The 27745-nt window shown below is 42.5% G+C and overlaps 1 protein-coding gene across 7 annotated transcripts in view; it reads left to right on the top strand.

Moving 5' to 3' along the window:
* PPARG (peroxisome proliferator activated receptor gamma) overlaps positions 1 to 25117 on the top strand; it is a 129285-nt gene extending 104168 nt beyond the window's left edge. For all 7 annotated transcript variants that reach the window (XM_045551445.1, XM_045551443.1, XM_045551442.1 and 4 more), the window contains 2 exons: positions 8176 to 8626; positions 24670 to 25117. In XM_045551445.1, coding sequence (XP_045407401.1) covers positions 8176 to 8626; positions 24670 to 24917 — 699 coding nt within the window. In that variant the 3' untranslated portion in view covers positions 24918 to 25117. The remainder of the gene's footprint in view (positions 1 to 8175; positions 8627 to 24669) is intronic.
* The last annotated feature ends 2628 nt before the right edge of the window (positions 25118 to 27745 follow it).

The following is a 27745-nucleotide window of genomic DNA, read 5'->3' as shown; positions in this document are numbered from 1 at the left end:
TCACTCTGGGAAAACTTTCCAAGTACGATTTCTTTTTGTCGATTTTAGAACAACAGGAATTTTTTACCAGGTTGTGCTATCCCAACATATTCCCAGTTTGGAAACTTTTCCTGTGTCGTCGTGTTCTTGAATTTCAGACGTCAGGAAGGGCCTTGACTAGGACTGCTATCTTCGACACACACAGGACGGCAGAACACAGTGGGGAGCACAGCTGAGTCTCTGTGTCTGTGCAATGAAAAAATTGGACCATAGCACATCAGTAGTACATGAAGACCTCTGCATAGCTGATTTGACTACAGAAAATAAACTGTTTATGTCCAGGTAGAAAAATAAAAGGCAAACTAGATAGAGCGATGTGCCCAAAGAGAGGTAACACTTCAAGGAAGATTGCAATAGCTTGCTGAGGGCACGTCTGGGAACCAGGACTGGAGACCCAGAACTGGGACAGGATTGCCGAAAGGGAAAGTGCCCTAAAGCAAACTACAGACTTCACTGCTTTGGCTAAGGGCATTTGGCTTGCAGGAACTGCTCTCTCATCTTCTCTTCATTTCCCAAGCCAGACCTGCAGACCTTGCTGAAAAGCCTAGCAATTTAATAGTACCTGGAAGATAGGAGGGAGACCAAAAAAAATCCCCAGTAGTCAAGAATTTAGCTTTGCACCACTGGTGGCCAACATGCTCTTATCAGTGCTACTGAAGGACATGGAGCCCAAACCACGGTAAATCACTCTAAAACCTCACTCCAGTTGACTCCTTGGCTCTGCGTCTTTGAGTTAAAAAATATGATAATTGGAAGCTCTTTATGGCATAAGTAGGTAATAAGCTGTTTTAGGCGATAGGGCTGCAAAATGCTTGATCACAGCCTTCTCAAGTTTAGAGGCCAAGTGTTTGTGATTCTTTCCCTCTGTAATAACTAGCACTATGCTTTGCCCTTGATAGTTACTCAGACTGTATTTGCTTAATTTGAAATAAAAACGGTTGCCTGTGCCCTTTGAAATTCTGGACTTTCAACAGAGGGCTTCCAGCTAGCCCAATATTTGTTCACAAAGCTGGACATCACTCATGATCTGGATACAGGAAGAGTTGCCTCCAGTTGGAGTCTGGAAAAAGAGAGTGGGCCAAATTAAAATAATTCGTTTGCTGATGACACAAAACTGAACTAGAATCGTTTGGCATTCTCTTTTCTCCTTATCTTGCAAAATCAAATTAAGTACTAGTGGAAAAAAATAGTTCAGAGATGAATATAAGAGGGGAAAAAAATCCAAAATGTGATTTCCAGTGAGACTAGAGATCTGTTCTTTATCTACATGGTCGTGTTATTCATTTGATAGCATCTATCTCAGGGGTGTTATGTTATCTCTTGGCCAGGGCTCATGAAAGTTAAGATTTGCATTGATAGGAAAAGTTTTGCAGAAGTGTGGACTCTTGAGAGGATGGGGGTGTCCAAAAGTGGCTGTGGCTGTGCAGTAGAGCCATTTGGGTTTCATTGTACACCCTGCTTGAGACTGATGTCACCAGTGTTGGTTAGGCCAAGGCTGGCAGAGGCTACTCAGCATAGAGGATGACCAGTTACCCAGAACCTTTGGAAAAGGAACTGACTTGATTGAAGAGGCCATTCTTTGTATTTATCTCACTGCTCAATTTAACCCTTCCGCCCTTTCAGCACTTGCCGCCAGGCCACCCAGGGCCTCTCCCCCCACTTCCCTGCTAAACTTCCTTCTCCTATATCTTATTCCCTGGGACAGCTCATACCTTTCACAATAGATAAATTAACTGCTCCTGCTCCCCTTCTATCAACTTTAACGTAGTATCTGGTATATGATGCCTTACTTTTCATTGTCTTGGCTAACTAAGAATCATGCGTGGGAATTTTAGGCTCAGGGCTAGGGAAAGATAGGATATGGAATCCCTGGGTATGGATCCCCAGAGAAGAAATTTTGGGAGCAACAGGCCTTTTCGCTATCCTCAGGGTAGAACTGACTCTCCCCACAACCTAATTCCCTTTCAGTGGCTTGTTCTGGCCAAGGACCCTTCTTTAAGAGATCCTACTGAGCCCTGGAAACTGTGCATATGCTAGAACTAGGGTGCTCTGTTTCACGAAGGCAGTTTGATAACTGAATGGACTTTGGAAGTTCCTGGTGTTTGACTATTACCCTGGTGCGATGATCACGCTGGGTGTATCACTGTCACATGATCCCATATTTGTTGATGAAAATAAACAAAGAGTGGTTTTCAAAAACCATTTTCAGTGCCATGGTTTGTCATAAAACAATAGAGAAACCCTTGGTGTGCCTGCCAACTCTTCACCCCGTATCTAAGAGATGGTGAAGCTCTGGCTGCACTCTATTTGCAAATAAGGCATAAAACTTTTTATATGTCGTATATTGGACGTTGGGTTCCAAAGCATCACATTGTTTATGGTAGGTGCATGTGGAGTCACTGTGTTTATAATTACAAGAGCAAACTAATGCCAGCAGAAAAATAGTCATTCTAAATAGTGTGTGAAATATGAAACTAATGAATAATACAACCAATATGGAAATGTAAACTTTTGTGAAAACATTTCTGTACTCATTTAAGTTTGTACATTCTAAAATTTACAATGGCTATCAAATCTGGTGACTCGAACCATTAGAAAGATATCTACCCTTTTAATCCTACACTTACAGCTAAACAAAATATGTTCTCTTTTCCCTTTATCTCTGGAAAAGCCCGACTGTGCTGGAATTTGCTCCCCTGAGGAGAAGGACATTGGACGAGCTCTCAGAGAAGAGGCTCCCAGCGCTAGAAGAAAGAGCAGGATAGTAGCGCTGATTTATTTCCATGGCTGCTAGAAAAGTTAGGCTCCTGGAAACATTAATCCATATGTTAATAAAATAAATTCTTTTATTGCCAGGGTTGTCAGGAATAGCTAAAGATATAACAGATCCGAACCAGTAATGTTCTTTCAGAGAATAAGTTAAAAAAAACATTCTATATAGTTAAGAAGAAAAACATTTGGATTTTTTTTTTCCCAATGATTCGACTCAGTTGGCCAATACCCTTGTTTACCCGCTGAGTAACTTTTTGGCTGGCAGTAGATGATTTTTTAAGAGCTGTGATTATATGCTAGTTCATTAAAGTGTGAATAATTCTTTGTATTTAGTTTTCATTTGTTTGTCTTAAATCTCTAAACCACTCAGGAAGGCAGAATCACCTTTGACAGCCTTTCAAACCTCACTTCTGTCACACACAGCACTTAACCAGCACTGCTGGGAAACAATAGTTCAAAAGGCACTGCCTCAAGATCCCAGCATATAAGACCTGCAGTGTAAAAGCCCCACTTCATTCCAGAATAGTCATTTTATTAGGAAAAAGCAGAAGTGGGGAAGTGTAGAAAGCAATAGAAAGGGAAAAGAACTCAATCGGGAATCAGGAGCTCTGGTTCTAGTTCAGGGTTTGCTATAAATTGCTCTTGGACTTTGGAAAGTCTCGTGGCTTCAGTTTATTCATTAGTTAGAGAGTGATGGTACAGATTATTTCTGAAGACCCGTTATGTTCTATAAATCCTATGGTTCTCAACAAGAGGAAAACAGGAACAACGGGCAAAAACCAAAAAGAGGTTGAGGAAACCAAACCAACGCATGTTGGATTAACATTCACCCATTGTAGCTAATTGAGGAGAACCAGGTCTGTCAAATTGATGAAAGTCAGTCAAAACTATAAAAAGGAAGAAGGAAACAAAATGAACAAGATAGGCCCTAAGAATTCAGTGTTCTTCCTTAAGGAAAGCTAAGAATATCAGGAAAGCCCCATGAGATGAGGCCCACGTTTTTCCGAGCCAGTTTTAACTCTGACAAGGTTACCAAGTGATTGTTTGAGAGAACGGTAGAGAGATCTGCCACACTGGTCTCAATCTGCCAAATTAGAGAAATCACCCAGAATATCCTGTGCTTTATGAGTTGATTTTTTCTTGTTTCTCTCCTTTAGCTTGCTTTTTTTTTTTTTTTTTTGAGACAAAGTCTTGCTCTGTTCCCTGGGCTAGAGTGCCGTGGCGTCAGCCTAGCTCACAACAACCTCAAACTCCTGGGCTCAAGCAATCCTTCTGCCTCAGCCTCCCGAGTAGCCGGGACTACAGGCATGTGCCACCATGCCTGGCTAATTTTTTTCTATATATATTTTTAGCTGTCCAGATCATTTCTTTCTATTTTTTTTTTTTTTTTAGTAGAGACGGGGTCTCGCTCTTGCTCAGGCTGGTCTCGAACTCCTGACCTCAAGTGATCCTCCTGCCTTGGCCTCCCAGAGTGCTAGGATTATAGGCGTGAGCCACCGTGCCCGGCCTAGCTTGCCATTTTATTATTCCAAAGGAGCTGTAAACTTGAAGCATTCATCTTTTAATACCTTTCATAACTCATTATTAAAATTCTGATGTTATTGGATTACTCGGGAATACTACTGATCTATTTCTCCTCTCAAACAAGTAAACTTTTATTCCTCTATTGTTTTCATCGTTCCCCCTTCATCATTGTGTTCTACAAAGGAAGCACATCATAGATCTATAACTAAATTTACTCATCTATATAAAACAGTACCTTTAATCCCACCCTGGCCTTGATAGGTGGAGCCATTTTTGAAAATCAAAGTATATCATAATAAGTTATATTTGATGTATCTCTTTAAAAGAAATCAGGCTGGGCACAGTGGCTCATGCCTGTAATCCCAGCACTTTGGGAGGCCTAGGTGGGAGTATCACCTGAACGCAGGAGTTGGAGGCTGCAGTGGCTGGGTGACAGAGTGAGATTAATAAATAAATATTTTTAAATTTTTTTTTAAATGTATTTCCCCTTACAGAAATCATTTTGCTTCCCTGGAAAAGCGTTGTGTTCAAGCGCAGCTTTCTTCATTCCATTCTCCAGACCTTTTTCGGGTCTGTCCAATATATGCAAAGTACAGGCATTATAATGGCCAGAGGCAGATTCACCTTGAGACTAAGGGTTCCTTGTACAGACAGCCTTCCAGTGCTCTGGGAAGGGCCTGAGCAATTTTGTTCTCATAATTTGCATTATGTTTCTTAGAGAAGGCCTCACAATTGTGTACATTTCAGGTCCCACAAAACCCGGATCCACTTCAGTCATGTCCTAGTTGTAATTAAGCTTTCTTTCTTGTTAAGGAGGGATGAATATCCAACCATTTGATGTAGTGTCTGAAGGTAAATACATTATTATCCCCAGACTAAAGTATAAAATCATTAAGACAAACTTTGAAGATGAAATGGCTCCTATAATGGCAGATCATCAGGTGACACTGTACAAGCTAATTGGAAGGCTAAGGGCTCCCCTTTGCTTTGTGAAAAGCACAGAAACGTGACCATGGACGTGCAGTACATTTTACATGGAAAATTGTACCGGAAGGGTAATGCTAAATTAACGATTCAAGATAAATTCTACAGGCCAAATTTGACTGAGGTTTTAAGAGTTCCGCTCTCTGTAAAGCAGGCAGGCCGTTGTCGTCTCACTAGGTTTGGGGATAAGGAGGTCCCCTGTGAAACGTGAAAGGGATATGCAAGTAAACTGTTTGCAGTCTAAGAATTGGTGAACTGGTTGCAAAGGAAGACAGACCATGCCTGGGGATCACTCTTGCAGTTTGACAGATGCACGTGAAAGCTTTGCAGACTTCAGAAATGCAACAAAAACAGTATAATCAGATGAGTAGGGAAAACAAAAAAACTCCACCTGGTGTTCATTTACATGTCAAAAGCCAGAATTCTCTGCCAGCTCACTACTTTTCAGAATGCTGAAGGGATTTTAAAAAACTGGAATGGTTTGGCATGATGGTGGGGTCCTGATTCCTCTCTCTGTCCTTGAGTGTTTACTGCCAGGAAATCCTGACCAACATCGATTGCCAAGGGGTTAAAGTCACATTGTTGTTAAATTGGGAGAGAAAATTAGCAGGATTTTGTGCCCTGTGTTCAACTATCACAGAGTTTCAAAAACAGGAACCTGGGCTTCATATGAGGGGACAGGGGAAGTAGAGGGGAAGAGTCACAGGGTGATTTATCAGGGCATAGTTCCAGATAAATGCTTACATGGAGGTGAAAGAATTTCATGTATATGTTCTGTGCCAAGAAGCCCGCAGTTGAGCAGAAGCTCATCTGAAAATTGAAGTGGGCAGTCCTGGGCACAGTCTCTGCATATGTGAAGTGGCGATGGTTTTATATTCGTGTTGTCTGTACTCCTGCATGTGCAGGTGGTCTTTTCAGGTGTCCGTACCATCATATTCTCATAGCAGAAAAGAAAGCCAATATTTTTCATTAAGGTAAATTATAATACACTATAAAACACCTAAAGGATAAAAAACACGTTTTCTGTAGGTTCTGTAAAAGCATCGTTATCCATTCAAATTTTTCTCACAACTAGAATCTGACATTCTGGGAAATACCAGTAAATTTTAATTGATGTGACTGGCTCTGCCTTTCTTTTTTCTCTCATTAATGATACCAATCCTGAAGTGAAAAAAGAAAACAAACACATGCACAAACACACAAGCAAAATGTGCAAGAAACACAGTAAGGACAATTTGGTCTCAATTTCCTTGAAGAATTAGAGCCACCGTGAGATAGTATAGGAGGTAGACTTTGGCCAGCTGGCTGAGCCCTGAGCCAAAGATTAAGTCTGGTGACAAACCTGCTCTTGGGTTGCCACGTCATCCTTTTTTGGAGGTTGCTAAACTATACAGTTGAAGTGAATTTTGGGTAACAAAAGTAAAAATAGCTGTAGTGAGTAGTGATGATATGATGTGCAAGTTTGGAAATCTGTTCAACATCTAAGAGTCCTTAATGTGAATTTTATTTTCTCTGGTATGGAACAGACCTAATAGTTTGGTGAAAAACATAGATTCCTATGGAGATTAATAGAATCTCCAACCAATGGATCTTGAAGCTGGCTACGGCAGCCGCTCATGCACACCTCCCTCTGGCCATTCAGGAGGCAGTTCTCAGCATCCCTGCTCAAAAGGAACTTTACTTTTAGTACATCAGAGACTTCACGTTCTGTGCGTGTGCACTTGTGTGTGCACACTCACACCTCCCCACGCTCTCACACACACACACTGCTTCTGAGGATGGAAGTAGAATCTCCTCCAGAGAAGAAATGGAAAGCCCTGATTCTATCCACTCCCTCACTGAGAAACTTGAGGCCTAGGAAAGGTAAATGACTTAAGTCACATAGTTAACCACAGAACCAAAGCTGGAGCCTCAATTCTTATTGCGGTGCTTTCAGACATACAAGCATAGGATTCTGAGTTTATCTCCTTATACAGTTTAGTGCTTCCAGTCTATGTAAAATGTTGCCCTTTCTCAGAGTAGCCTTGAGAATTTCACAGTGACCATAAATCTTTGGTTAGTTCTACGCAAGCAAAGGAAAGAGAGATAATTTCATGACCAACAACTTGCTTTTGAAAGCAGCCTATTGCAAATTTGAGTAATTGGTGCATGTATTTTATTGATAATTTGACCTATAAGGACTTACTTTAAAATACAATTTCAAAATCCTTTTTTTTTCTTTTGCCACTTTTTGCAGCATGTACCTGTGGGCCTTCTACATCTGCTCTTTCTAAAACAGATAAGAGCTTAAGCTTCCAGAGCATTAAAAAAGAAATAGACATTTTCTTTGCTCAATATTCCTAATCTGCTTTCAGAGTGATTTTTTATAGTTAAGTATACTTTATATGCATACTGTGTTTCATTTGTGATCTAAACAGATTTAATCTAAAACTGAAGAGTTGCTTTATGTGCAAGTGGGTATTTTCAACCCTGAGTTGCTGAAATGATTTTTTATTGAAAGATGGTTAAAAATGTATTTCATTGAAAGCCAAGAAAAACAATAGAATTTGTATCATTTTAAAAATCAACAAAGACTCTCCAAACAAAAGAAATTGGAACAATTAGCCAGTCAGAGGTGAAATGTTACTGTGTAAATTCAAGGAAAAGAAGACCAAAACTGGTGAAATATGATTGGTTCCAGAAAATAATTAAGATGCATAAAAGAAGGGTATTTTCTCATTATTAAGCATCTTCAACTTTAAAGATTTGAGGTAGCAAAGCCAATGTATGTAAAGAAACGATTTTCTGAACTGGGGTGGCGTTCGCTGTGAAGTAGAAACCTCTGACTCAGCCACTTCTCTTCTGTTTTATTTGCAGCCATTTGTTATCTACGACATGAATTCTTTAATGATGGGAGAAGATAAAATCAAGTTCAAGCACATCACCCCCTTGCAGGAGCAGAGCAAAGAGGTGGCCATCCGCATCTTTCAGGGATGCCAGTTTCGCTCCGTGGAAGCAGTGCAAGAGATCACAGAGTATGCCAAAAGCATTCCTGGTTTTGTAAACCTTGACTTGAATGACCAAGTAACTCTCCTCAAGTATGGTGTCCATGAGATCATTTACACGATGCTGGCCTCCCTGATGAATAAAGATGGAGTTCTCATATCCGAGGGCCAAGGATTCATGACGAGGGAATTTCTAAAGAGCCTGCGAAAGCCCTTTGGTGACTTTATGGAGCCCAAGTTTGAGTTTGCTGTGAAGTTCAATGCACTGGAATTAGATGACAGCGACTTGGCAATATTTATAGCTGTCATTATTCTCAGTGGAGGTAAGATTCACCGTTTGATCTTCCATGAACAAGGGTGGGATGGGGGTGGGATGGCTGAAAGAATCTTGGATTTCCTTAGTGTGTCAGTCTGTGTTCCTTTTCATGCTATACTGCACCTTTCGTACAGAAAATGCCAGTGGCAGAATGCCATGAGAATCTCACTGTACTCAAAATACTGTACCAAGAACGAATATCATAGGTTTGCAGTATGAAGGCTGTGGGTTACCCAGGCTCTTTTCTTTTATCCCTCACAACACTTTTTCCAGTCATATCCAATTATGGAAATCAAATGCCTTCTTCTCCTTTTTCTTTTTCTTTTCTTTTCCTTGTCTCATTCCTTCTCAAAAGCCAATCCATTCTTTGGTTCATTTAAGTAATGACACATATAACTTTGCTAAAGATGATGCTCACTTGGATAGAGAAGGTACTACTAAGCGGTTTTAGTCAAATTATGCTCCTGCCCCACCATCAGTAAGCTATTAATTTGAATTGCTTTCCTGATATCAGGAATTAAGGACTAAATATACTGACTGTATATGTACTATGTATAAGGATCCTACTCTCTCATGCGGATCCTCTGATGGCTTCCCTTAAAGTACCTTTCGTGTGATGGTTGAGCGTAATTAAGAAGGCAGTCTGAACCAAAGAACACACAGCAGAGAAATAAATTGAATTATTTTGCAAGTTGTTGTATTCCTGGCCTTGCAAGTATGTGACCTAACTAACCAACTCCAAAAGCCAGGTTTTATTCTGGATGTAACTTTCATTAGCCTGTCTTATGTTTTCAAGTTGAGTAGAAGAAAGTTGTACTTTCATCTCTATATATATAAAAATTATTTTTAAACAGTAGTTTTTATAATGAAATGGACTTCAGGTGAGCTTTTTATGTGTACTCTATAGTATATCTTCTGTCTGTAAAAACTCACCTGTCAGGGAAACTGTATACAACTGCACAGTGTATTATAAAGAGCATGATTCACTCTGTAGTCTTTTGCTGTCCAATTGAGAGCAGAAAGCTTCTGAAATCAGGTGCATAGTGCATTAGTAATAATAATAATATCAATAGCAAACACCTGTTTAGTACTTACTGTGTGCCCGGCAGTGTTCTGAGCACTTCATACATATTCATTTAATCCTTACAACCCAGTGAGGTAAGTACCATTTTACAAATGAGGATACCAAAGCCCTGAAAGGTTCGCTCACTTGCCCAAGGTTACACGGCTAGCAAAGAGTGGAGCCAGGATTATGAAACAGGCAATCTGGCTCCAGAGTCTAGGCTCTTAACTTCTACACTATGCAAAATCCTACCCTTTAAATGACTAGGGTGCAAATAGATAACAATATGACTTAGATTAACTCTGGACCCAAGAGTCCAGTGTCAACTTGTAATTCATTTTAAAATAACTTTTTGGTGTTTTGTTTAATAGAACAAAAATATACTATCTGATTTGATTTAATATCTTGACCAAATCTACTTAAATTAATCCTCAGCCCCCTGGGATCTTTGAGCAAAGAATGAGATTTCAGTATATATGAGGTTCACTTGGACAAAAATGTTAAGTTTTTAAAAACCAGAATAGAAGATAGATATTGTTTAGCTAATATTCTAAGGCACATTTCATTTTTAATAAAATATAAAAATACATTATCATTTGATATATTTCTAATATTTTTCCTAAGCCTACACATCCCATGTCCATATTCTTTCCACTTAATTAGTCTGTCATGTCATTATATACTCTGTTAATATTTTGTATTATTTTTTAGTAAAAGTAATATGTGGTCATTTTATAATCCAAAGAGTACAGAATGTTATAAGTGAAAAGTAAGGTCTTTGCCCTTGGAATAAAATAGGATTAACAAAGTCCTATTTCTCCTACCAAAATGTTTATTTGCACACTCAGTTATACAGATAAATGTATGCATAGGTATAATATAATACAAGTTTGTAGCAGTTTATATTCCTATCATAGATGCTAAGGGAACTGTCTGAAATAAGCCATTCAAAGATGCTTAGTTTCTAACTAGGAAAGGTCTAGATACGAAATAATCGTGATAATTCTGGGCTTTTTGAACATGAGCAATGTTTTATGGGTACAGCAGACAACAGTGTGGTTCCATCTAGAAAAGATGCCATTACTAACCCTAACTAGATTTCTCACAAGCTAGATGATCTAAAACTCAGTGATTTATTGGGCCTTTAAAAATTTCATTAATTGATCAATAAATAGCTCTGAAATATTTGATTCAATTTAATTGATATTGCAGGCTTCAGCTTTCAATTATGAAAATTAAAAATGGTACCATTTAATGGACTCTTGGTTTCCTATTAAAAAATTAAAATAACATGGTACCATTTAAATATAGATATTGTATAAAGAAGTTCCTTTTAGCCTTATGCAAATTGTCTTGACAGTAGCCAATATCCAGATCTCATTTAATCCTCACAACAGTGAAAGAAATTTGAAGGTAGCAGCCTGCCATAGATTTTAATAATCTTATATCTGTGGCTATAATGAAAAGAAAACTCTGGGAATAACTTTAGACTTCCTCAAAAAAAAAAATTTACCATTGATTTCCATAGCACAGAAGCCAAATCCCTCCCCGATTGAAGTTGGCTTTTGTAGATGAAGGCTACGAACAGGCAATAGATAAGAACGAGTGACTGGCCCCGTGTGTGTCCAACTCACAGGAACTCTTCTCTTCCTTCCTCAGAAAGGCTGACAGGTGTGGGGCAGGGACCACAGTCCTTCCCAGACCACAGACTGTTCTGGTACCGTCAGGATCGCTGTCATCTGTAGATGATGAGATCAGTATCCCAGATTGTAGTTTATTAGAGTAAGAGAAAATTTCTCAATTAGCTTTTCCCCCCATTCTGGGTTTTCCAGAAAGGGAAAACATTCATACAAGCAAGAGGCTTTAATCTAGTAAACAAATTTCTGATTCTACCCTGTCTTAACAAGAGTGATTATTTTCTCCTCTGCAGTTTATTCTGAAGTCTGTCAGTTGTGTTAGTGGTTTCAGAAAGTCCTGCTTTTGGCAGGATGCAGTTGGGCTCATTCTGAGCAAGCCTTGGAGTCACAGAAGGGCTTCGCTCTGGTGAAGGCACTTAGGACCCTCAACCGAGGGCAGGGTGAGGGATACGGGCACCATGCAAGAGTGAGGTGGCAAGGAATTGGGGATTAAGGGAGAGGCGTCCCTGGGGGATCCAAAGAGGATTTTTGGATAAAAGTAACTGATTTGACCCAACTAAGTATTTGCTGAGGAAACCTGAGCTGCTGCCTGAGATTGCTGCCATTCAAAGGCAACCCTGAAAACTGCTGATAGCATTTGATTTGATGCTTAGATTTGCCCAGTTTTCAGCATCTCTGCTATTCACTGAGCTCTCAGACTTGCTGAGAAAGATGACCTAGTTCTTCTTAAGTTTTCCTCCTCTTTCTCTCCCTCCCCGCCCTGATCTTAGGGTAAGAATTAGACTAATAAGGAACAGCAACACTCGAGAACCTAAGTTCAGTGCTGTGGGCCTTTTTAACGCGCAGTCTCTCCTTAGATGCTGACATGCTCTTGTGTTTTTATTCTTATTTCATAGAAAGAAAAGCAAGGGTCATAGGCTTAAGCGGCTTGTCTAAGATCTAAACAACTAGTGTGCAGGGGAACTAGGACTGAAACCCATGTGCCCTAACTGCCACCCGTCACCCTGCCCCTCTGCTGCCTGGTCAGCGCACTCACTCTTGAGCTGGTGGCTGCACCCTGCTTTCCCTTCACCGTATTCCCTAAGGTATGCCCGTACCTCTCAGCCAGAAAAGGCACTTTATTGGTGATCATGGTAAGTAGCAGCTTCCCTTGCACCCTCTAGTCTTACTGATAGGCTGGTTGGCATCGAGAGTAATAAAACTGCCTCCAGCAAGGGCATGTTTGCAACTGGCGCCACAGCATCATGCCAGCCACTCCAGCAGACTCCCAAAACCTACCCAGTGACCAAAGCCAAGCATAAATCTCAACAAAGCTGACAAGCCCCAGAACGCCCTAGTGGATGTTTTGCCCCCTTAAGTGTTTGCTGCTTGGTGAAGAAAAGTTGAAGAGAGTTCCAGCTGGAACTCTGCAACAGGCAAAAGCTCTTTTTGTTAATTCAAAACAGTTTGGAACCCATTTCAGTTCTTCCTAAACTTCCAAGATATGGGGGAGGAAATTCACTGGCTTTACAATATATTTTTTAAGGCAAGTTGCCACTGCTGTCCTAATGACAGAGAAGCTGCAAATATCACTGCAGCAGCCACAGATGGCAAGCCATCCAGCCGCCTGCTTTGCCCTCTCGAGTCTGGCTTGGTGGTGCAAACCACCTGGAGAGCTCTCCTTTCTCCAGCAAGCCCGGCATTGCTCCTTCTGTATGGAGCAGCTTTGGACAGCGTTCTTGGGTGATTGTGGATGTTTCTGCTGTTCGGTGGGAGGAAGAAAAGAGTAGAGGGAAGGATTGTTCTCATAACTATACATGTGCATATCAAGGAAGAGTTGATATATTCTGTGTCAATTGGATAACACCCAGTTCTACCAGGTCAGTAACCTGAAACCCCTCACCCATGGTCATGGCCAGATAGATAGATTTTTTTTTTTGAAACAGGGTCTTGCTCTGTTGCCCAGGCTAGAGTGCAGTGGCATTATCATAGCTCACTGCAACCTTAAACTCTTGGGTTCAAGCTATCCTCCTGCCCCAGAATCTCAAGTAGCCGAGGCTACAGGCATGCACCACCACACCTGGCTAATTTTCTATTTTTTGTAGAGACGGGGTCTCCCCTCTTGCTCAGGCTGATCTTGAACTCCTGACCTCAAGTGATCCTCATGTCTTGGCTTCCCAGAGTGCTAGGATTACAGACATGAGCCACTGTGCCCACCCAAGATTTTTTAATTTGCCGACATAGAATCAAAGCACAGCACTGGCCCAGAATAAGTTACCCAATAAATGCTTATTGAATGAATAATAATCTGAAATAATAGTAATAATAGTTACCATTTGTTGAACACTTCACTGTATGTCGGAATACATACTAGACACTTTATATACATTCACAATCTCTGTCTCGTCTTTCCTGCAGCTCTACATGATCTTTTATTACCCCCATTTTACAGATGGAGAAAACAGAAGTTTAGATAGGTTAAGCAATTTGCCTAAGGTCACAGACTACTAATCGGTGAGGCCAAGGTTCAGAGCCAGGTCTCTCAGACTTTAAAACTGGTGCACTTAACCATTAGACTCTACTGCCTTTTGTGTATTGAGATGTGGAAGCATCTCAATTAATTGCTTTGGACTTGGAGTTCTGTGGCAGTTATCAAAAACTACCTATTTCAATACTGCCTCCAAATATTATAACTAAGAATTTCCAGGTTATACTTCAGATATTACTTATTAATATTCAAAGTCCTTCGTAAGACACCATTTTAACCCATGTAACAGAATTACACCCTGAGTTTTGAGAATTTCTTGGGGAAGGATTAGTGCCTGGGGATAAGGCTGAAGACTGGTGGTCAGGTTCTTAAATGTGTTCAGATACCAGAGCACCTGGAAATAATGGTGCTGTTTGCAGAACTCTGCACAAAAGGATAAACTTAAAATAATTAAGTAAACACATTTCTACTTAATCAGATACCATCTTATCTCAGGTTCTAATATAGATAAGTGGTTGCAGAAAAATTCATGAGAGGAATTTTAAATTGTTAAAATACCATCCAGTACCTTCATTTCTTCTCGTTTGTCAGAAACGCACAAAATAACACTTCCTCAGCTGTCGTAGCAAAGCACCTCAATCCAACCCCCACAGGCACAGAGTTTGAGGAACACTGGTTTTGGAGTGTTCCATCTTGTCCCCCGTCCCTCAATTGCCCTTCCAAATTTTTAGAGTATTCCCAGTTCAAAAATGGAGAGCATCATCGTCTCTCTGGAGCAGAAGACAGACTGTAAGTGCCTGAATGGGCCTAGGCTTTACAGGAAGCCACAGCTGAGGGAGCTCTGATTGTGTGTGGCCCAGTGGCTTCCACACCCTCTTAGTCTGTGAGCATCTTCCTTCCCAGTTAACTGAGGGGGAGACAAAGCCCAAAATATTTAAACACTTAGATGTCAAAAATGCTGTGAACCACAGTAGGCCAACTTTCTCCTGCCTCTCCCACCCCAGCTACACATCTAGCTGCCTTGCCCATGGCGGAGTTTCTGGCCGAGACTCAGGCTGCTGCCTGTGTGGTGACAGTTGTTTCTCTGATTCCTCTGGTGGTATTGCAGATAAACAAGGACATCTGCTTTCTCTTGAGCAGGACAGCCGAGAGTGCAATTGATGGTTCATACCCCCAACTTGGGCTGTGATTGTGTTTGAGAGTAATAACACTTACATATTAATTGGAGAAATATTTAATGCGCACCAGTGCTGTGTCTACATAGTTTGTGAGTCTCTTCCCTTAAAAGGGCCACCCCCCCACCATGTTGCCATGACTGGTTGGCAGAATGGCTTTGAATAATGACTCACTTTGAGTTATCTAGAAATGTCCCACTATTTCACTATTTTCATAACCTCAGAGACTTGGTTTGACAGGGATGAGGTACATTTATGAGTTCTCAACTGGTGCCCAAATTCTAAAAACCAGAGAGATGAGGCGGGGGATCTGGTAATGGGGAGAAGATGAAACATTCTAGAATCATCTGATAAACTTTATGTACATACACATGCACACAGGCTTTTGTTGTTTGTAGACTACAGAAGCATCTTTATCTGTGACTGCTTTAGGAGTAAAGTCCCCTCCTCAACCCGGGCTGGGTAGGCTGGGATCGTGGCAGTGAGTGCCCAGGCAAGAGGCAGCCCGCGAGACGGAGTGCTGAGTCATTCTGTCCCCACACCGGCAGTCTTGGAAAAGCTTCAGTCAGTCAGTGGGCTGCTTTTTGGAGCAGTTTATCATTTTGGGCTCTCACACTGTGTGTTTAAACTCTGGGTGACCCCGGGCAGCTTTCCAGACTGGCACAACTCACGGAGACCTTCAGACAGATCATCTGCGAGTGAGGAAGAGTGAAACCGAGCACTGCTTCTAGCCACTCCTCGCAGAGAGGCCAAACGCAGGTGGTTGAGGAATCAGTCCTAGAGGATGCTTCTCTGAGGGCCTCACCAGCTTCACAGATAAGTAGAGCAGAAGAGGCAGGATGGCCTAGTGGAAAGCTCTGGAATCACGGGGACAGGAGTTCACAAACCCCCACTCCATCTCTTACTAGAGGTGTGATTACAGGCAATTATTTACCTCCCGGAGCCTTAATGTCCTTATCAGTACCGTGAGCAAGTGAAATGACAGGATGTGAAGCCTCTGGCCCAATGCCTGCCACCTGCTAAGTACACAGTAAATGCTAATTTTCCCTTTTCCCCTGCATGATGTAATTTGAAGTAGCTTCACTCAATCCTGCCAGTCACATCCTTGACATTCCAACAGTCATTCTTAAAATCCCTTATTACAGTATGAATACTCCTAGGGAGATATCAACTAATCCCTTTATCAGCTCTCCCTTTAAGGTGATTAGTTGTGGATTGAGAACAAAACCAGAGATACTGGAGGAAGAGGGGGGTCCCCAAAGTAAGAGGAGAATGCTGGAGCCTGCTGCCCCCCCAGGAGAGAGGGCAAGGCAGGACTGACTGGTGGGTTCCCACCCTCCCAGAATTCCTGGGGCCCTCTGGTCATATTTAGAGATCACGCCTAGGTTTTGAGATCACAGGTTCTTCTCAAAGACATTGGAAAGGAGGACACTGGGGGAGTGGAGTGTGCAGAGAAGTAATACTCAGCAACTTTTATTTTGCCATTGTTGTTGCCATTTCTAGAGGTTGAGGGAGTAAAGAAGAGTAGGAGTTCTTCGTCCTCCCTTGTCCTTTCCTTCCCTCTTTATTCTTTCTCCTACCCAGAACACCACAGGGCGGAGCCACCAGGTGGATTAAGGGCGTGAGTGTGTCAGGTTGGTGGCAGACTCCGAAAGGACTCGGAAAGAAATACGACTCCTTCGTATTTCTGCTCCATCATTTTTCCTCTACCCTACCCCCTCCCCAGCCCTCATTTCCAGCCCTGATCATAGCCCTTCTTGGACAGGAGGGAGCCGAAATGTGTCTACATCACTTGTCTATGGGAAGACCTGCAGACTGCTCCCCAGGTCCTGACAAAAAGGAGGGGTGCAAACCACCTGGCTGTACTTAAATAGAGTGACCTTGAACAACTAGACCAACAAAGGGGCCCTATCCCCAGGGCGCAGGGAGAAAGGGACACAAGGACTTCCCAAGGGCGGGACAGAAATCTCAAGTCCCATTTCCATACCGAGAGACCTAGGGGTAAACCAGAGCACGCCCACTTCACTGGAGGTACCGTCAAGCGAAAGAGCTTGGAACCGGCGAAGAGGAAAGGGTTACCCACCTTGTCACTGGATGGGTTTGTGTTGTTTTGTGGCTTGGGAGTTGGCTTTTTGTAGGTGGGAGTTGAGTGTTTGAGATGAGCTACTTAATGGGCAGATAAAGGAAAGTATTGGCTGGGTTTGGTTTTATTGTTGTGGTTGCCCTCCTCCCCCATCCCAGCTAAATCATACGTCTTATTATCAGACATGAAGAAAGCATTTATAATTGTAAAACAATTGTTCAAACAGGGAAGTGTCAGAATGTTAACCCGCTTCAGAGTGAGAACTCTGCCAGCAACATGTGCCTTCACTGCAGAATGTGCTAGCTGCAGGTGATCTTACCTGTTGTGAAAGCATCTGCCGGGTCTGTTTTATACTGCCCCCTTGCCCTGGTAGCAGCTCCTAAAATCACCTGTTGCTCAGGCCTCTAATTTCGGCTGGCCCTGCTAGCATTCCTGATAAATCCCTAGCAAGGTGCGGTCCCAGGAGTGGACAGGGGAAAACATCTGGAAGGGAGGGGGGAAAAAAAAGTCTGAGAAGAAGGGAAAAAGACTCAGAAAGCTATAGAAGGGACCCAGGAAAATGAGAGAAACAGAGAAAGGTGGGAGGGAAGGTGAGGGAAGTTTAAGGAACACAGACAAAAGTAATAACTAACTAATTATGTACCAGACACCGCTCTGAGCACTTTCAATGTATTACTCATTTTATCCTCTAAACACTGTGAGTTAGGTTACCGTTACAGCTCCATCCTTTAAATGAGAACACAGAGGCATAGGGAGGTTAAGGAACTTGACCAAGGTTACCAACTGGTTCTCACTAAACCAGTAGTGCTTTCCCTGGGCTGCACTTCAGCATCACCTGGGAGCTATTAAAAATCTTGACAGTTATACCCTGGGCCAAGTAAATCAGAATCTCTAGGGCTAGGTCCCAAGAATTACTTTGTTTTTAATCTCCCCAGATGATTTCAATGTGTAGCCAAAATTGAGAATCCCTGCACTAGATCAAGCTCCAGTTCAAATTTAAATATGAAGAGAACACATGTGAAACTTTCTCAAATGATTTTTTTCCTACAGGTAGGATGGCAGAAAGGAATTGCTGTAGGCCACCCCAGAGTTTACTTAGCTGAGTTCACAGTTTTGTTTAATGCCCACCATGATTCTGGTGGATCAGAAAAGTATCCCCGAATCCCTAGAAGCATTTCTTCAAGGAAGTAGAGGATTTGGGCACCATGGCTTTTTTATTGTTGTTCTTAAACCATCTTGCATATGTGGATGAGGCCAGGCACGGTGGCTCACACCTGTAATCCTAACACTCCGGGAGCCCGAGGTGGGAGGATCCCTTGAGCTCAGGAATTTGAGATCAGCCTGAGCAAGAGCAAGACCCCGTCTCTACTAAAAATATTAATAGAAAAATTAGCTGGCCATGATGGTGTGTGGTTTTGTAGTCCCAGCTACTCAGGAGGCTGAGGCAGGGGGATCGCTTGAGCGCAGGAGGTTGAGGTTGCAGTGAGCTATGATCATGCCACTGCACTCTAGCTGGGGTGACAAAGCGAGACTTTGTCTCAAAAAAAAAAAAAAAAAAAAAGGAAAAAAAAAACTACAGGATGAGAACTTGCCCGAACCCCCGAATACGTCTGCATTAGGAATTGCTTTCTTACGCTCCTGAATTTCTGCTCCTACCAAGACCAACTCAAAAACCTTCCATTTCCTGTTTGTGTGCCACCCACCCCTGCTTGCACTCCTGATCCCAACCCCGCAGAAACAGCCTTTATTTGAACAAACACAGAGAATTGTAATATTTTGTAAAGTTTCTTTACCTATTTCATGCTCACCATGACGTTAGGGAAAAAATGTCATCGATGTCTTAAAAATTAAGCCCAAACCCAGAAAGATTACCTGATTTGTCCAAAGGCACATAGAAACTAAAGTGGAGGAGAGACAGCACTCAAATCCAGTCTTCATACCCTAGATGGACTGCTCCTTAGACATATCTCTGATTTAGGGAAGAATGCAATAAAGAAAATTAGAGAGGAAGTATAAAAAGAAGTTAATTTGCAAAGTGCTGAGTTCCCTAAGTAGCCCTACCTCCCCTTCAGTTTTCACCCCACACCTGAACTAAGGTCTTTTGTTGCCTGTGGATCAGTTTACAGCTACCCTGCAATCAGACTTGTTTGTTCTGAACGCCCTGGGTACAATCCGTTTCAGATTAGTCCTATCAGAGAGCCAGTAGGGAAAGATGGGAAAAGCCATGACAGCAGCTCCTAGAACAAAGACAAAACAGTCTGCTTCTGGTTTTCTGCCTTTTCTTAGGAGACTCTGCCGTGGCTGTCTGGTTCCCAATTGAGGTGCCTCCTGAGAAAATCTGTGCTAGGGAAACTCCTCGCCCAGGTGGGCAGATCCCAAGAGGGTCAGAGATTTTGAATCTGCTTGAGATAAGCTCTCCACTTAACAGTACCAGATCTGGATAAGATGGAAGATTTGTAGATTTGCTCATAATCACCAGTGCTCTCTAATCAATTCCAGGACTGTGTGGATGGAGACCGGAAAGGTTTCTTTCCCAATTCTTAGCAGCCTGGGGAGTAAGGCACCAATAATTAACTCCAGCCTCCTTGAGAGCTAAGTCCTGGAGTCTGTGAGTCAACACACACTTCCCCAAAGCGCATTCTAGGCAGCCAAAGCCAGCAAAGAGGGCCTTTGGCCCTGACCCTCCTCCAAACTCAACTCCAACCCGCACCAAGGTGCAGGAAGAGGATCTCAGACAGACCTTCTAAAAGGAATGTCTTTCAGGGCACTGGGCTGATGGGGAGTGGAGAGGGAAGGGGACATCTCTGGGTGTTTGGACAGAGTTCGATGGCGTACCTGTGGCACCTAGCCAGCCCAGTTAAGGTCTGGGCATGCGTGGAGAGGGAAGTAGAAAGAAAGGAGAGGGGAGCAGGGGAGGCCTTGTAGCTGGCTGGAGAGTGGAGGGTAGGGAATAACACTGGAAAATCTCTTTTGCCCTTGACTCTAGGGCTTGCTTAAGACCAAAGGAATGAGTCCAGGAGTTCAAGACCAACTTGGGCAATAAAGCAAGACTCTGTTTCTACAAAAAATTAAAAAATTAGCCAGATGTGGTAGCCCATGCCTGTTGTCCCTGCTACTCGGGAGGCTGACGCAGGAGGAACCCTTGAGCACAGGAGTTTGAGGTTGCAGTGAGCTGTGATGATGCCACCGCACTCTAGCCAGGGCAAGACGGCAAGACCCTGTCTCAAAAAAACAACAAAAAGCAAAAAACAAAACAAGCAAACAAACCCCAAAGACCAAAGGAAGCTTTTTTGTTTTTTAAATAAGCCACATGTTCTAAGTTGAATGTGTAAGCCTGTTAATACACCCCCCAGTTGAATTAAGTAGAGTAAATTACAAATGAGAATAAGTCTTAGAACTTTTGAATTAGGGTCTTAGAGATTACCTATTTAGTCCTATCCATTTAGTTTACAGAGGAGAAAACTGAGCCTAGTGACCTTCATCAGTTTGCCCAAGGTCACAGAGCTGGTGAGGAAGAGCCCTAGAAGTGGAATATGGGACTTTCCCCCTCTGCTGCCCTCCTTGCCTGAGCCATTGTGCTTTCACGGAGGCTCAGTCAGGGGGACAGTGGGACTGATCTGTAAATGATCTAACTTGTCATTGCAGAAAATGTACTTAATCCATGGCCACAGAATTTCAGCCCCTCAGCCAAACTTCATCCATCACATCATAAAGAATAACGTGCCAAAGAGGGGTTTGAAAATCCAAACCAGATCCTTCTCTGCTCCTAGAGGGGCCAGTTCCATTATACTGCACTAAGCCAAGTGTTTCCAGCAAGCCTGATCAGTTGCATTTTAGGGTTTGGTTGTTAGATAAATGAGACCTAGTAGATTAATATCATCTCTTCAGCAGAAGTTTTGACCCCACTGACACTGCTCAAAAGGAAGGGAAAAGAAAAATGGCTCACAGAGCCAGTGCGCAGCGAGCGGAGAGTCAGTCCTACACTGACGGTGTGGTCCCAGCCCAGGGAGGGCCTCGCGGAACACCTGTCCACACCCAAGTTGCCGCCACTCGGATACACAGGCACTCACACTGCCCGTGGCCTTTGAGATCTTAAACGTTTGTTAAGAAGGCGGATGGGCAATCATTAAACCACAGGCACCAATCTGGGATCCAGCTTTCCTTGAAGCATCAGTGGTTTTCATTACAACATAGCGACTGTGAGAAAGGCACAGCTCTTCCGGGGGCATGATTTTCTAGGCCAGGACTAAATCATTTGTTTCCTTCTCAGAATCCGAAAATTTTTGCTGATGATTCAAAAATTAAATGCTGAAATTTTAAAAAGAAAAAATGATACTTATCCCAGTTTCATGGGATGTGTTAGACAAGTTGGAGGAAAAAAAAATCAAACCAAAGACAAGTTTCCTTCTGTAATGGCAAAAATATATACATATGAAAGTTAATTTAGGAGAATGTTTGCATTTCTGAAAATCCCACCCTGAGACAACTCTGGAGTCTCACATTGTTCCCCTGAGCCTCGCCTCAGTGGATAAAGGTTCCTGGAGTTCGGTAGATGCAGGAACACACCATGTACAGGAGACTTCTCCACGGCCTGGGGATTCTGCCTTTTGGCTTGTTCGCCAGCCTGGAGGATCGTACTTGTCAGTCCAGGGCTCTTGGCCGAACAACCTTCTCACGCATTAACTCAGTCAACGAAGTACTTCCTGTGTTTCCACTGGTGGTTCAGAGACATCAGGGCATAGTTTCTGGCCTAGAGAGAGGAGAAACAAGAAAATCGGTACTTACAATACCAGGTAATGGGGTTAAGAGTAGAGCACTTGGAACGAGACAGACTGAGATCCAGACGTCAGCTCTGCCATTTACTGGCAAGTGCCAGGTCTTGGCAAGATTGAACTCCCTTCTCTAAGCTGTAATTCCCTCTCCATAAAGTATGTCCTCACAGGGTTATTGTGGAGATTAAATGATACATTGGGTATAAGGCCCTTAGCACAGTCCTTGGGAAAGAATAACCGTTCAATGAATGTAATCTAGGACAGCAATAACCAAGGTGTTTATAGGGTGCTATGGGGGCCCAGGGAACGGTGATTAGAACAGGGAAGAGGGAGGGGTAATTGTCCAGGGAGGATTCCAGGACGGGATCCTGTCACAGGCTGTATCTCAAAGGAATGGTGAAGTCGGTAAGATGGCTGCAGGGAAGGGGAGAAGGAACAGAATCTGCATAAGCGCAGAGTCCTGACCGAACATAGGATGTTTGAGGAACTTGGTACGGAAGTAGGTCAGTATGCCTCAATACGGAGCAAAGGGATAATTCCAGAAACTGAGGCTAGAGTATGACCAGGACCAGGTCATGAGGGATACTAAAAGGTAGGCAAAACTCATACAATGAGGGAGAAAGGAGTTGAAGATTTTAAAAGAGAGTAAATAGCCTTCAAGAGCTAAAATCTGAAATCAATCCAAGATGATCAAGTGAGCGTCCTGAATGTTGCCTCTGCTGAGCCCTAATGAGAAAACCTACATTCTAACCCAACGCAGCAAACTTAGCAAATAGGAAACAAAAACCAAACCCAAACTTTCTACTTGGAAATTTAAAAGCATGCTTCTGTTTAACTCTTGGGTTAAAAATGAAATCAAAATTGTAAGACAGGCTGTCTAGAGAAGAACTATGAGGGTACTGTTTATCAAAGCCCAGGGGATGAAACCAAACTGGCACTTAACAGGAAAATTTAGAGCCTTAGACGCATTTATTAGAAAACAAGAAATACCAAGACGAAATGAATTGAGCATTCAACTCAAAAACCTAAAAAAGAGAAGAAAGTAAACCTAAAGAAAGTTAAAAAGAAGGAATTAGACAAATTAAAAACAAAACCCAATTTTTAAAGAGTTGATTAATAAAACCAAAAACTATATTTTTTTTAAAAAAGCCAAAAAATAGAGAAACCTTTGACCAATCAGATTTTTTAATGAGAGAATACACAAATAGCATTAAGTTAAGGGGCATTAATAAAAATAAAAATAATAGATTTCAGATTCTAAGACAATATCATATACAACTTTATTCCAATATAGATTACTAAAATTTTAGTTTATAAGTAGTAGTAAGCCTGAATAGATTAAAAGCTATGGAAGAAAAATTAAAGGTAGTGATAGATTTATCACGAAGCTCAGATGGTTCTGCAAGTGGATTCTAAGAAACCATCAAGGAACAGATCACTACTACATAGACACGGAAGGAAAACCTCTCAACTCCAGCTATAAGGCTAGTTAACATTTATTACCAAAACAGGCACAAAATGGCACAAAAATAACTCCAGACTAATATCATCTACAAATATAAAAACCCTAAATAAAATATTAGCAAATGAGTGCAAGGGTATAAGGAAATCTATTAATATAATTAACAATACTAAGGTTAAGATAAAATCCTATCTCTTTAGATATCCTATCTCTTTAGATAGAAAAATTTTAAAGCATTTGATAAAATTCAACAACATTCCTGACTAAAACAAATTAAAAACTGAAACTCTTGGACAGCCAGAAATAAAACATACCCAGGCAAACATCTATAGCAGACATCATACTTGCTGAAGAACCACTGGAAGCATTTCCTTCAAAGTTAGGAATAAAACAAGAATGCCTGATATTGCAACCATGATTTACTACCACGTTGGAGGTTTAGGCAACATGGTATGGCCAGAAAAGGAAACGAGAAGTGTACACACGGCAAAAGAAGTGGTATTTCTTGTTTTCTACCACTATATTTGCAGATGTAATTGTCTACCCCAAAAAAGTAAAAATCCATGATTAAAAACTATTTGAACTGACAAAAGTTCAGAAAGTTGAAATAGTTTTGATGTAGTAAAACCAATACAATCTTTCTAAGCATCAGCAGGGATATGTTAGAAGATGTAATGAAAAAGAAGAGTCCATTTGCAATAGAAACTATAAAAGTATCTCAGAATAAATCTAACAAGATCTATATGAAGAAAAGCATAAAAAGTTTAAAAGTAATTTAAGCTTGGCATTCACAAATTGAAACAAGAAAGAATTAGTGAAAATTACCTGCAATCTTACCACTCAGAAGAAACCTCTGTTAAAATGTTAGGGGTCTATCCTTCTGAACTATATCAGTATTTAAAAGCTACATTTTGTCATGTTGAAATGAAATATGCTATACTAAGCAAATTAAGCAAAAGAAAACAAAGGGGTTTTTTTTAAAGCATATTTGAAGCTGTGGTAAGAAAGTAGGTAGAAGCTTTAACACACAGATTTGTTGGGAAGGAGCAGAGATTGAAAAATCCGATTTCTGAGTAGAAATGTGAGCAGAAGAGGCCTCGGTTTGGGGACAGGATTATTTTGACACCATGTTACATCAACTACCCACACAGATTGGTCCTGGGCAGGAAAAGAAAGCTGGGAAGAGTTCTGATCATTTCGGTTTTCATTCCATCCTCAGTTCTTGCCCATGACCTGCTTCCATGCCCACCCTATTTAAGAAACGAAGCAAACAAACAAAAAGCTCCTGAGTGGCTCAGCCCGGCCCACGATGGCTGCATGGGCCGCAGAGGTGGGGCCCAGAGGATTCTTTGACTGAACCCCCTGTTGTGTTTCCCCTTTCTGCTCCCCAGACCGCCCAGGTTTGCTGAATGTGAAACCCATCGAGGACATACAAGACAACCTGCTGCAAGCCCTGGAGCTCCAGCTCAAACTGAACCACCCCGAGTCCTCTCAGCTCTTCGCCAAGCTGCTCCAGAAAATGACAGACCTCAGACAGATTGTCACGGAACACGTGCAGCTACTGCAGGTGATAAAGAAGACGGAGACGGACATGAGTCTTCACCCGCTTCTGCAGGAGATCTACAAGGACTTGTACTAGCGGAGTCCTGACCCACTGACGGTGTTTCCCTGCCTCCAATTGCACTATTATTTTGAGGGAAAATCTGACACCTAAGAAATTTACTGTGAAAAAGCATTTTAAAAAGAAAAGGTTTTAGAATATGATCTATTTTATGCATATTGTTTATAAAGATACATTTACAACTTACTTTTAATATTAAAAATTACCACGTTATGAAATTGCTGATAGTCAAGACTGAGTCTGCTGTGTCCCCTCTACCCACCCAGCACCACCCGGGCTTCTTCCCTTTTATTTTCTTCTTAGTCCCTTCCTTCCCTACGTTTTTCCTTCCTTCCTTCCTTCCTTCCTTCCTTCCTTCCTTCTTTCCTTCCTTCCTTCCTTCCTTCCTTTTTCTTTTTTCCTTCGTAGGCATTTTTTAAAATGTGAATGGAACTCTGATAAACTTTCATTCTCAGTAAATTAATTTTCACTCCATTTACAACTTTTCTGAACCTTCCATCTGCTGGTTTAACTATCACCACTAAGAAGGAAGGGGAGCTTCCCTACTAAAAACTGCTCAAGGCGTGTGCTTGGTGACCTGGATGTGCTCGTTTGGCAGCGCATCCCTGGGCGGCCACGAGTTCAGCCGCCTTCCACAGCCCTAACCAACACTTCCACCCCCGCCGGCTGCCGGACGCCCGCGCAACCACCAGGGCCAGCGGGCTGCACGCTGAGCGTGGGTAGCAGCTCTGTGGAACACAGACGTGTGTTAAGGTTTTGGCACCTGCCAAAAAAAATTTACAATTGAATGGAGGAGAAAAGATTAATCTTTCTTCAAGCAGATTCTAGTTCCCTGTGCCGGATGAATGGTTCAGACTCGAAGTGTGTAAGACTTCAAAAGAGGTAAAGATGAGTAAGATCGGAATAGTCGAGCGTGAATCTGTAGATTCGCTAAAGTGGGCCTCAAGGCTGTGCTGGAGTGGGACGGGGAGAGTAGGAGAAAAGACATTCGAGGGGAGCAAAACAGCAGGAGCGACAACAACAAAAGAATGAGAAAGAATGAAGGAGGAGAGCTACTTTCTTGTTCCTACCCACGTGCAGCAATGCTGTTGCGGTTCTTCCTGTCATCCTCCTTGGGACTCCTCTGCCCCCAGGTGCCTTACTTTCCTGAATGCAAAGGCTAATTATCCGTGTCATTTATGTAATGCTTGCCTCCCCAGCAAATAGTCTAAGTTCCCTCAAGGCAGGGACCTTCTTGGCACAATGACTAGGTTAGTTGGTTAAAGCCAGCAACTTCGCTTTCATTGGCTACTCATGAGGTCATCATGCTATGACTCCAAAGAACGTTTACAACCAAAGTATCTTGAGGCCTCTGTTGTCTGGGCTGGTTATTTCCACTGACCTAAATTATATCCCTGCCGCTTCTCCTTTTGTTTATTTTGCTTATGGTATGTATTTACACTCAGGAGGACATAACTTTAGATTTGAGGCTTTCAAGCCAAAATATTAAGAAAGATCTTCCCATCGTTGACTTAAAAATAAACATATCTCCAAAGAATCAGGTTGTAGAAGTGAGTCCTGACCCTAGCCCTAAAAATGTGGGATCCCCAACCCTTTAGGAGAAACAACCTCTGAGCTCAAACCCTTAGAATGACAAATACAGCCAAGTCACTGTGGGACCAAAAACTGAAGCCGTTGTCTAAGTGACATCAAAACATTGGGAAGGAAAATGACAAATTCAGTCAGTCGTATGGCTCTTTTTTTCTTCCTTGATGCCAAACACCAGGATGTTTTGAAATATCCAGATGACTGACTAGAGTCTTCGTGCTGTTTGTCCCGTGCGGAGAGTTTACAGCCAAGGAGATCTTGACAGAGAACGAGCGAGCCGTGGACGAGGTACAGAGCCCACCTCCGCGAGGAGATCCCTGGGTTACAAGGTTTCACAAACCAAAAGCCTTTTGGCTCCGGCCTGATCTCAGCTCCCACCAGCGCTCCGGCCGTCCCGGCCTTTCCTCGTTATCGGAGCTGCTCTTGCCAGTGGAGGGAGGGAGAGAGAAGCTCTCGGCTCTTTGGCACTGGTGCTTAGCATCAAATAGCTTTTAAATCCTGGCAGCTTGCAAATTCCCATCTCTCTGACTTTTTCCCTGTGGCTTGGATGACCATTTGCTAAATATTTTACGACACATTATATTCAGCCTCCAAAGCTCCTGCTGCTTTTTCCGGCTCTCTCTCCCTGGGATGATTCACAAGTTAATCAACAAATGCATCATCAGTTATTCATAGAACTTTCTCTGGACACAAACACACTTAGGGATTTGTGTTAATAAAAATAGGAAGAAAATTAACTTTGGTCAAGAGTCAGAAAAGGGTTTCCAGGCTCCCACAAGAGCCCTGCCCCCGCACCTCCCTGGCATGGGCTCCCTGCTCCGTGTCTGCCGTGTGTGGAGCCGGGACGACGGGGCACGTGGAAGCCAGGGCTGCAGACCCCGTGTCCCCACCCACAGTCGAAAGCTGGGCCGTCCTGAGTTTCTGGTTTCTTTTTTAAAATTCGGGTGCAGAGGGAGGAGACCGGGGGCCTTGAGAGAGGTGGCGGTGCCCGCTGGTGTCACACAGCACCGCCGCAGTGGCAGGCTTGGGGACCGAAACCAGGACAGCTCCATCAGCTCCACCAAGGACAAGAGACGCAAGGGGGAATTAGGTGTCTGTGGTAGGTTTCTTAGTTCCTGCTGGATTCTGAGGACTTTTTCCTGGCGTCTTCAAGGCTATGGAAGGAAATTCTTTCGTGGGCGGGCCCTGCCTTGCTTGATACCTGCTACTGACTGTGGTGCTGATAAAAGGGGTGGGGAGGGGTGGAAACTGGCCCCAGA

This window comes from Lemur catta, chromosome 5 (genome assembly GCF_020740605.2).
Source record: "Lemur catta isolate mLemCat1 chromosome 5, mLemCat1.pri, whole genome shotgun sequence".
NCBI lineage: Eukaryota > Metazoa > Chordata > Mammalia > Primates > Lemuridae > Lemur > Lemur catta.
This window is presented reverse-complemented; position numbering and strand designations above follow the sequence as displayed.